The following is an 11044-nucleotide window of genomic DNA, read 5'->3' on the forward strand; positions in this document are numbered from 1 at the left end:
ATCTGTATCTGTTAAATAGTAAATATTAAATTAAATATTAAATGTTAAATGTTAAATATTATATGTTAAAGGCTGCTACTTAGATTCAGTAAAACTTTATCAATAAAATGACTTGCTTAATCTGTTAGAGGCTACTAGCCTAGTGGGACTAACCCAATCAACAAAGGATATATAGATACAATAAATTAGCCCTGCAGTATACCTGTATAGCTATATCTAAAAAAAATAAATTATTTTTGCTGTAAATGTACATATTTGTAATATTGTTCTTTTATTTTTTTACCTCCCCATCATCTCTAGATGTCACATCCTATTTGTATGATACTGCACTCAAATCTTACCTTATATAACATAATTTGCATATATTTTATCATCCCTATTGTCCTTTAGCAGTGGAAATTAGGCTAACTGCTGAATACTATCTTATGACCTTTACCCCATGAAAAATGGGGAAAGGGGGGTTATGACAAAGCTGACAACACCTGATGAACACCCAAATACATGCTAAATGTACATTTCACAAATCTAATATCACTGGCATTTTTTTCCATCAGAACAACTCTTTTCATTGTCAAACAGTCAGAATATATACAGCTAGGATCAAGTTATCCCAAACATTCAAATCCATTATTTTTGCATAAACAGTTCATTATAAATTAAGTTTATAAGAAATCCACAGCGACTAAAAAACAATAACTACTGTCTGTAGAACCTTGCCTACATTATACATCTAGCATTAATGCCATGCCATTTAAAATTTAGAATCTAAATGCATTGTACCATTTACACTTTTATATGCAAATGTATACTTAAGTTAATGTGAGATCATTTGCTGTAGTTATTTCTGCAAGAATGTGTTTCAGTATTTATTTAAAAAAAGAATGTGAGAAAGCAGGAGGGAAGCCAGTCCACAAAAGTTCAGTCCAATAAAAGAGAAGTAAATGTAAAGTCATAACACATGATAGGATGTGCAAAGACACATAAAAGTGTTACAAAGCAGACCAAGGGTTCACTATCTTTGTATGTTAGGCATACAGATATTATGCAGCAATCACGACCTTAAATCACCTTAATATGCTTATAAAATAAACATTTGTTATTTTTATTATTTTAACTATTTAAATAAGTATATGAATGTGGGTAACATAGGGACTGTTAAGTAAATACATAAAAACAATCCATTTTAAGTAGTGTAGATAATGTTTTAAGAAAGCAAACAAGTCAAAATGAAAGCTCCTGAAATTAATTCACCAAAATTATCAGAAAAAAACATGAATTTGGAATGGGAAAATCTGCAAAACATAAAGTCCTGCAGTTACATGATCAGTTACTATATCCTTTCTTTCTATACCCAACATTATACACAGTAAAGTTCAAAATGTAGCAGCACTTACAGAAAAGTGTCAATTTTCTGCCATTACTAACTACATTACAAAAAGTACAATGAAACTGCAATTCTGAATGGGGATGAGGGACAAGACAGCCCCCCCCATACACACACACACACACACACACACACACACACACACACACACACACACACAAACACAATCTCTCTTCCTGTGAGAAGTGGCATCCACGCACCCTTTATGAATATATTCTGACACCAAGGTCACTAAACCTCAAAGAAATAGGCACAGTTAGTCTTCCAAATAAACCAAGAACTGCTTCTCCATGTTTGAGCTTTGGGGTTATATTCTCCCATATTTCTTCCTGTTCATAAAAAGAATGTTGATGCAAAACATGTCATTCTATTATTTTTAAGTGAATTAGAGTAATATTTAAGAATTGCCTTAACATTTGTCCTTGCCCTTATTTTTAGCTTTGTCCAGAATGCCTGGGCAAAGAAGTTGAGAGGTATGCTCCCATGCAATACATTGACTAGTGTCTCAGCTGTTTGAAATTATGCCACTTAATGTCATTGTCTATGGAATTCATAAGTATTATTAAAAGAACATACTACTATAAAGAATGTCATTCATTTCATCGGGATGTTGCATAAGACTATGATAGCTAAATCTGTGATCACTAAAAATAAATTGATTTTATTAACCACTGTGAAGCCATTCCTAAATATAATATATTATCATTAAAACTAGCCTAACAAACACTTTATTCTATAGTAAGTGCATGACAGCTGCCATTCGTAAGTATACATTTTAAATCTTGAAGTGACAGTACTATTAGCTGTTGTCAGTCTGCATTTGCAATTCGCATAACTACTGACATAAAAAATCAGCCACATACTTCTTTTACAGTCTGGATTATTTCTGCCTTCACTAAAAGTATGGGATAGTATAACGTAATGTAAATTTTGTATGCTAAGAACCAGATACCCTCTGAAAATAAAAAGTAAAGCAAATAAAATACCTGAGCATCAAAACTAATGCTGCATGTAAATTTCAAAGTCATTCAGTATAAATACTTGCTTTGCTTCTGCGGTGCTCACAGTGGTGCCTGCTTACCTTGTAAGACAGGGCCAGGTAACTGTGCAAGGCATCCAGATTCTCAATGAACTCAAAGAGATTACCGCCTAGTGTTCTAAGCATCCGATCGTAGCCAGACCTCTTACAAAAGTCAAAAAAGTACTCTCCGAACTGTTTGAGAACAACATCAGGTGCGATGTCTGAAAAAAGAAATATTGAGAAATTAATAGTTTTTAAAAATATTAAGTAAAATAATTTTTACACACATCTGGTTATATTAACACGAAAAAGACATGACAGATAACTGGATTCGGAGCTCAGCAACCGCGTTTAAAATGTTGTCCCGATAACGAAAAACACCAGTTCCCATCTCTTGAGCAAGAATACTTTAGGACATGCAGATAGTTATCATAGAGTAGAGAATATGGCAATGATGTGCTGGGGCAATCTGCGAGGCAAGCTTCCATTTTCGTTGGTAGGTGACTTTGTTAAGCATCACACCACCCCCTTAATAACTGTACCAAATAAAAAGAGGTATTTTTTTTGGAATGGAGTACACTGAAATTATTATCCATGTGGCATTAGCACTGCAGCTTCTCCTGTGGGGGGATAGCTCTCAGCCTCCCATCTTCAAAATGTGGAACACTGCCACTCATAATGTGGAACAAATAGACAAAATGTGAGAGACCACAGCTTACTAACCGGCTAGGAAGCTCACATGATGGTTAAATGTATTACTTTATACTCACAGAAAGTTATTTTAATGAATTAATATGATTCGGTAGATATCGGATACAAATCATAATTAAGTACACTTGACAGGTATTTTAAACGTAACTTGAATAAGCTTTTTTGTTTAACAGTGTAATAAAAGGCTGGCACATGGAGTCTCTTTTTTGTCACTCCCCCCCCCCCCTTAAATTGTCCCGCTACTAGTTAAATTTTATATTCCAAAAATTGAAATACAATAAAAACAATACTTACCTAACAATGTGCAAGCTTTCCCCACTAATTCAGTGGTGATGTCGTCTTTGTAAATCTCATAAGTCATAAATGTATCTTCAACTCCTGCTTGAATTCTGGAAACAGTGAGTAAAATATATGACACAATTTATTGGAAGAACTGTACATCAATTAAATATGCATAAAACATTATAATCGCTAAAGACAGGTGGCATGATCAGTTTTAGTCTGCACTTAAATGCAGTTGCAGTCTCGCACTCATACAAAAATATATGTAATATTTTAAGACAACCTTCTTCTGGCTTTTCCCGGTTAGGGGTCGCCACAGCGGATCATCAGTCCGCTCACGATTGGCAGTCGAGTTGCTAGCCCGGCGCCCAACCTTCCACAGAAGGCACACACACTCACACCTAGGCCCAGTTTTAGAGTATCCAATCCACCTACTGCATGTCTTTGGGAGGAAAGCAGAGCACCCCGAGGAAGCCCACGCGACCACAGAGAGGACATGCAAACTCCGCACAGAAGGCACCCCACCCAAGAATCGAACCGGAGAACCTCTTGTAATGCGAACCGCTGCACCACCGTGGCCGTCCTTAAGGTTTTAATAGAATAATATGTTTAAATAATTTGCACTTACAACTGAATATATACTACAGTGTCAGTTTAGATTTGGTATCTAGGTCAGTACCAGAGGTTCGAGTCCCGAAATTACTACAATTTAAGTGCAATTTAACAGAAGGGACAGCACACTTTGAAAGGGGACAACATATGGGAGGTCTACCTTCATATATTAAACCGAGATATAGAGTTGTCACCGTTTCCAATGACCAAAGTGTGGCTTTTTTTAAAGAAACGTGAGATTTTGCACAACAAACCATACACACAAGTCCCGTAAAGGCCCGGACTACACTTTTATTTACCAACATAGTTTAAAATTCGAATTGTTTCTATATTTCGGAGACAATGTAAGTCTTCTACGCAACGATTAATGAATATTTTGAATATATTTGTGTCCCAAAATCTCGGAACATTTTCATTTTTTTTCGCGAGACACAACAGCCCAGCTAGGGACTAGGGGGGTGGGGTAACCCTAACTTCGAGATCGTTGTACCCCGGAAAAGAGGAACACTTTGGGATACAGCAATTCTGGTGTTAGTGTACATTTCCTTTAATGGCACTTAAATTCTCGCAGTTACCGTCCCCAAACAGAGCGGCAAATTCCCATTCTACTTTAGATTCAAACCGGGGACAATACCCATTGAGAAAATCTTATCCTACTAAGACGTTGATCATGTACAAAACTGGCTTTGTGAGAATGAAAGAAGGAACCCGCAAGAGGAATTCCCAATCCCAAGAGAACAGATGACATTTTTACACCATACCTTAGTTGTTCCCACGTTTCTTCGCCGTATTTTTCTGTCACCAGAGACTTCAGACAAGTGTTAATAAAGCCATACTGTAAAAGAAAAAACGTATACAGTCAGACTGTCCTAACAGTTATTTCTTTGGAAGGCTGTGTATTTTGCACCATACAATTCAGATGATGATGATATGTGCACAAGGTTGTAAAACATTTTGTCTGCCAAATAACGTATCAGCTGCACTTCAAAGGCTTTGCCAGAAACTATTCAATTTAAAGCGATTTTAAGACTAGGCAGAGCTATTCTGTTTCACACTCTTTAAAATGGTCAAGACAAAAATGACTTACACCATATCTATCAACTGTTCTGTTTCAACCAGACTACTATGATTTTGGCCCTCAGACTTAGCTCTGTTCCTCCTAAACTGATTTTCTTCATAATATTATGCATATCCAGTGGTATTTAAATTGTTAAACAAGGAACTAAGCCCACAGAGGGATTAATTGTCATTAATTATATAGGAAATAGCACCCAGCCATCTACAACCCATTTTTTCCCATTTTTGCACACGGGGTCGTGGTGTCAGTTCAACGGTAAAAATCATCTAGATCCAAGGTTCACACCGCAGAGATCTACTAACAGACGTCCTTTTATTCTTAAAAATAAGGATACTTTTCTCTTTTAAAGCTCCGTTATGAGTTGATTTCCTGTTAAAAGTTTTAAAGCTAAGATGTTGAAAAGCATTGTTAGCAACGTCCAGCAGCTGACCACAGATCGATCCAGTGAGATTTATTCAGTTTTAGGGACCATAGCTCTTGTCATAGTTCTTAATCCTTCATCTTTCAAATGTGAACACCGCCTCTCATAACGTGAATCAGATGGGCAAAATGTGGCGGAACACTTATTAACAACAAAGAAAGTCACATAATAAAGGTAATGCTTTATAAAAAAAACACTTTTCAAATGAACGAATACCATTTTATTTAAGATAGATATCAATTAAATACTTCATGACAATGAATGTGTGGCAGACATTTTTCTTTGACTTGAGAGGTACATTGAGAGGTAATGCTCAGCTACATTATTTCAGTCGCAGCACTTCTTGTCTGTAATTTGTAGTGGAACTGTCATCAGCATCGTAGCTTCCATCCCTTTTTTTTCACAAGAATCTTAGACAAACTAATCCCCAGTCACCGAAAATCCAGACTAGGCACAACTGCACACCCTGTGAGTAAACTAATCAGCATTAATGAAAACGGCTGACATCGAAAATACTTCCTATATATTTTAATCTTCACTGAGAACATTGACAGAATAAAGGTTTTTTTAACAACAGTGCAAATACATAAAAGGACAAAAAGTATGTAAGCAGCAGTCTTGTAAGCTATACCACTCAACCTTTTATCACAAGAACTCTGGGCATAGCGTAAGATAATAGGAGGGACAAAGGCTCAAAAATAGGGACAGCTTTTAAATGTTGCTCTTATACACTTAGTTGCTAGAATAACAGGTTTTCCATTAATTTTCTGAAGGGTATAAAGTTTGAAACTCAAATGCGTGTCATTATTTAAGACATAAATCTTCAGTGATTTGCCAGAAAACCAAACATTTTATGAGGAACAGTCAGACCAAAAAATAAGAGGCCAAAATCTGGACAGTTGATAGGTATGATGTACGTTCTCATTTACTGAATGGAATATTTCCAGCTCTGTACTGCATTTATCTAAGTTTTGGAGTGAGAGCTCAAAAATGTTAAGAAAATCCTGCATGTTCGTAAAAATTGCAGACATTCGATTTGTAGTTTCTGCTAAACAGTATACACAGGTACATTTTTCTCAGAGTTTTGCAAGAAACAATTACCTTATCCAAGACTGACACACAAACTCAAGAATTCCGCAGGTTAAGATGTCAAACTCGGGTTGATGTATTATCTACATGAGGGGTCATGTCAATGTCGAAACAAATTAACATTTTAAGCAAAAAACACTTTTAAAAGAACAACAGTACTAAAATCTACTAGTACTCACCATTCTCAAAAGGCCCTATAGGACTCAAATCTATGGATCAGATGTAAGCAGTTACAACAACCGTCTTCAGCCTACATTTCTCTTTTCAGAAATCTGTAATTCCTTGTAGTGTACTGCTGTTCATAAAAAGCCACACCTATTCTTTTCAAACAACCGTCCTGCCCTGACTTGCACAGATAGTTCAGTTTTTAGTAGTTTATTGCAAAATACAGAAATACTAATACAGTGCAAGACTCTCTCCTTGTACCACATAAGGACAGGCTGATTCTAAAAAAAAAAAAAAAAAAAAAAAACACGCGGATCAGATCAAGCAAATAAGATTTTAAAATGCCAACTTGTCCACTGTAACAATTAGACCAGTGTACTGTGTGCACTTGAGAAAGGTCTGTCATCAAAAAAATGAACAATTTCACTAGTACTGTAGTGTAGGTTCACTCTCATTTCACTGATGTAAGAGAAAAGAAAGAGGGCAAAACAAAAACCTTCACTTCACCCGTTTATTCTGAGGTAGTAAGGAAATAACGGAATTTTTCAGTCTTAACATTAGTTAGCTCGCCGCTCGCGTGGACTGCCACTACAATAAAGATTCGGAAATATTTACGCATCAGACTTTTGGAATACTGCATCCCCAACGTAACTCCTTTCATTTTTTATGTATATCCTAGATAAGGAATTAATTTCTTTCATGGAGTCCTGGAACACAATTCTGTCAGTTGATTGATCAAAAAAGAAGCAAATATGTCTACTTGAGGAACTCCCCATAGATGGATCAAATCGTTGAAGACCCCCTTAATCTATTTCCATTGGTGAGATCTACCCTGTTCATTTCAGCTTGTCTGTTACACAGTTATGCTCTGAGGGAATGTAGGATGCTTGTAGGGTGAGAGTGTGCTGTGAAGCTACATCTCAGCCAACATGGCTTATCTGCAAAAGTGGTGCCACTTGGTCCCCCCTTTCTTGCTGATGTACCACATGATTGTGATATTGTCTGTAAACAGGGGTGTGGTCAGGATTTAAAATTTGTACTCATAACTCCCAGACTGCTGCCCTCACTTACAAAGCCACCCCCAGCATCGTGATAATGCCATGCCATCCCATCTCCCCCTTACATACTATTGCCCAAGTCATACTCCCCATCACAATACTGCTCTCCCCCACCTCTCCCTCAACAAATGTATGCCAAGAAGTTAATTATTTACATGAAAGACCAATACAAAAGCTGACATTTTAATCCAAACATTGGGAGGGTGGCCTAATGGTTAAGGTGTTTGTCTTACAAACACAAGGTGCAGGGTTTGAGTCTCACAAGGGATAATTGGCTAGGCTTAAAAAGTACTAACCTATGAACCTATTTGACCCACGGGGAAAAGCACATAAATTACCTCCCCATTTACATTATACATTAAGCTCAATGCCAAAAAGTGCATTGTCATCCCTTTTGGCAAAAACTCTGTACCCATGAACTACCACATAGGCGGTAGTCTGCTTAACACCGAAAGTGTGATAAGAGACCTTGGAACACAGGTGGACAGTAATCTCTCCTTTGATAATCACATTGCCACAGCAGTCAGGAAATCCTCCTACACCTCATCACAAAAGGTTTGTCATCCAGGACAAAAGAGGTCATTGTTCCCCTCTACTCATCACTCATTGTACCCATTACAGAGTACAGCGTCCCTTTTGGTATGTACCTCACAAGACATCTACAACAACTGGAAATTCCACAGAAATACCTCACAAAGAGGATTACCGGCCTCAAACAGATGCCCTACGCAGACCGTCTCAAAAAACTCCAGCTTTACTCTGTCGCATATCGCCTACTCAGAGGGGATCTCTGCCTAACATACAAAGCTATATCAAACCCAGAGCTGTTGGACATGTTCCACGTAAAGAAATCCCAATCTCTTCGAGCTACATGCTCTAGGGATCTAAACGTTGTCGCCACAATAAATAGAACATGCTGGAGGGATAGATTCCTGTCCCAGAGACTTACCATACTCTGGAACAGACTACCCATCTATGTCAAACAGAGCTCCTCATTAACACTCTTCAAGAAAAATCTTGATGATTGGATGGGAGATAGGAAATTCACCCCGGGGATCACTTCTGTGGATCTGCTTGACAGGGGCACAGGAAAATAATTTTCTTGGGTGGCAAAAGGCAGGGTACCATTTGGCTAGACTTATATAGGCCCTAGGGCCAATAGCCTAGTACCTACCTATGAACCTATGAACCAGCGAAATGTATGTATCCCAGATGGCTACTCAAGGAAGCCTTTAAATGAAGTGTACCACAGCCCTGACATATAAGCTGTGAGGCAGTATCAGTATTTGTCAGAAACATCATCACCTCACATCATATTATTCACACCCCTAACTTGGAGGTCCTGAAGGCCTAAATCACCATTAAAAAAAACAGCTGTTATTCTGCTGCTTACAACAGATCCCCACCAATGTTCCCCCAAAATCAAGGAAATTACCTTAATACTATCGACTGGTTCAGTTTCAAATCAAATACCTCCTTGCTAATGGCTGCAATTATTCAAGCATTCATTGGCACACCTGTACCTCTAAAAATGGATATGCATAGCATTTCCTAGACTTTTTTGCCACTGATGCACTATAGCATTTTATAAAAACTACCCAATAAAGTCTCTAATATCCTTGACTTGGCCCTTACCAAGCAAGTTCCCACCTGTACACCACTTCACATCTCCTCAACCCCAGTGAAATCTGCCCATAAATCAATCAATCACCTTCTCTGTCAAGTATAGTGGTACCACCCCATCACCAAATAAAATTGCCTTTAGAGACATTTCCAGAGCAAACCAAGTTCAGCTTGTAGAAGATCTAGACAATTTTGCCAACAATCCCTCACAAAGGGGTAGGCTGCCACATTCACCTTCAAATGTTAGTAATACTCCAACAGCTGTTCAGAAAAGTCAGCACCTATCCACCCTAAATATAATGGTAAATTCAGGAATAAACTTATTTGGTGCAACTCCCTTACTGATAAACTATTCAAAAGAAGGAACATAATGACAAGCAAAAACCTCAAGACCACAGTGAAATATGCCATAAAGTAGCTTAAGAACATTACTAGAAAATATAAAGCACAGTATGAGCTTAGGTTGTTCTATATATCAAAGGAAATGGCAAATCTTTTTTCAGTCAGGTCATGAAAATAAAAACAAGGAATAATGTCCACCAATGTACTAAAATACACAAAAGGACTCATAGTGTAGTCATTTTATTGGCCAGAGGTTTCATTAGTTGTTTTTTTTCTCTGCTGCTATACATTTTGCACATTTGCGTGGGTTAGTATTGCCCTGTACAGCAGCAAGCACATAAACACAGTTTTTTTTCTTGTAAAACACTCCATTAAACTGTACCCTGTAAAATAGCAATATAGCACAAATACCTTGTGTGCTGACAAGCTTAGAGCAGCTAGTTGGGCATCGAATGGCAATACCTACAGATATAATAGAATTCAGTACTGCAAAGCATTAAAGTTACCACAATAAAGTACTGTTTTGCATTTTTTGCCCAAATAAAGCACCTTTATTAGTCTGCACCAACAAAGCATCCTTAATAGCCTTAATCCCAATACACCAGCCCCTTGTATATTACAAATCAAAGGACTGCATAATTTCCTAACTTTTCTGCAGCCAGCTTAGTGGATATGGGCATTTTAAGAAACTATAGCAAATGCTTACTGACAATCACTTGATTCTTAAAGAAGCAGATACAGTATGCAACAAGTGTGTTTACACAATGACACTGGAGGCTAAACTCTTGCATAACATTGCACATCAGGTTGTTGAAACCACACACACAGCACCCACCTCACATAGCAAACAATACACACAGAATGACATATGCTAAGGCACTTAAAAGCAATCTTCCTAAACAGCAAAGATGGCCTAGACCACCCATTATTAAAGCTATGCCTCAGCAAGCCCAAAGGCACTCAGAAAAAACAACACCTAAAACCACGCGTACTGGTACACAAAGTGGAACCCCAAACAGTAACCTCCTAAGGCAAGCAAACACACTTCTCAGGACTCTTGTCATAGGGGACTCCATTGTAAGATATACCGATGCCCCTCTAACCAGGCTGAAGGAGAAGATAACTCTCATTTGTTCATCTGGAAGCAGGATCCACCAAATCACGCACACACTCAAGTCATTGTGCTATAGGTACAAGTATGATTCCATCATAGTCAGTGTAGGTGTAAATGGCCTTAGATGTACCTCCCTGGACTATA

General features: G+C 37.7%; 1 protein-coding gene across 1 annotated transcript in view; it reads right to left on the reverse strand.

The window, feature by feature from the left end:
* Positions 1-4426, reverse strand: part of LOC122801219 (guanylate cyclase soluble subunit beta-2-like) — a 475593-nt gene extending 471167 nt beyond the window's left edge. The window contains exons 1-3 of the mRNA XM_044070773.1: positions 4368-4426; positions 3411-3505; positions 2466-2626 (exon numbers count right to left, since the gene is read on the reverse strand). Of these exons, the coding sequence (XP_043926708.1) occupies positions 2466-2626; positions 3411-3505; positions 4368-4426 (315 nt within the window). The remainder of the gene's footprint in view (positions 1-2465; positions 2627-3410; positions 3506-4367) is intronic.
* Between the last annotated feature and the right edge of the window lie 6618 nt (positions 4427-11044).

Source organism: Protopterus annectens, chromosome 4.part1 (assembly GCF_019279795.1).
Source record: "Protopterus annectens isolate FY-2018-M chromosome 4.part1, PAN1.0, whole genome shotgun sequence".
In the NCBI taxonomy this organism is placed as follows: domain Eukaryota; kingdom Metazoa; phylum Chordata; order Ceratodontiformes; family Protopteridae; genus Protopterus; species Protopterus annectens.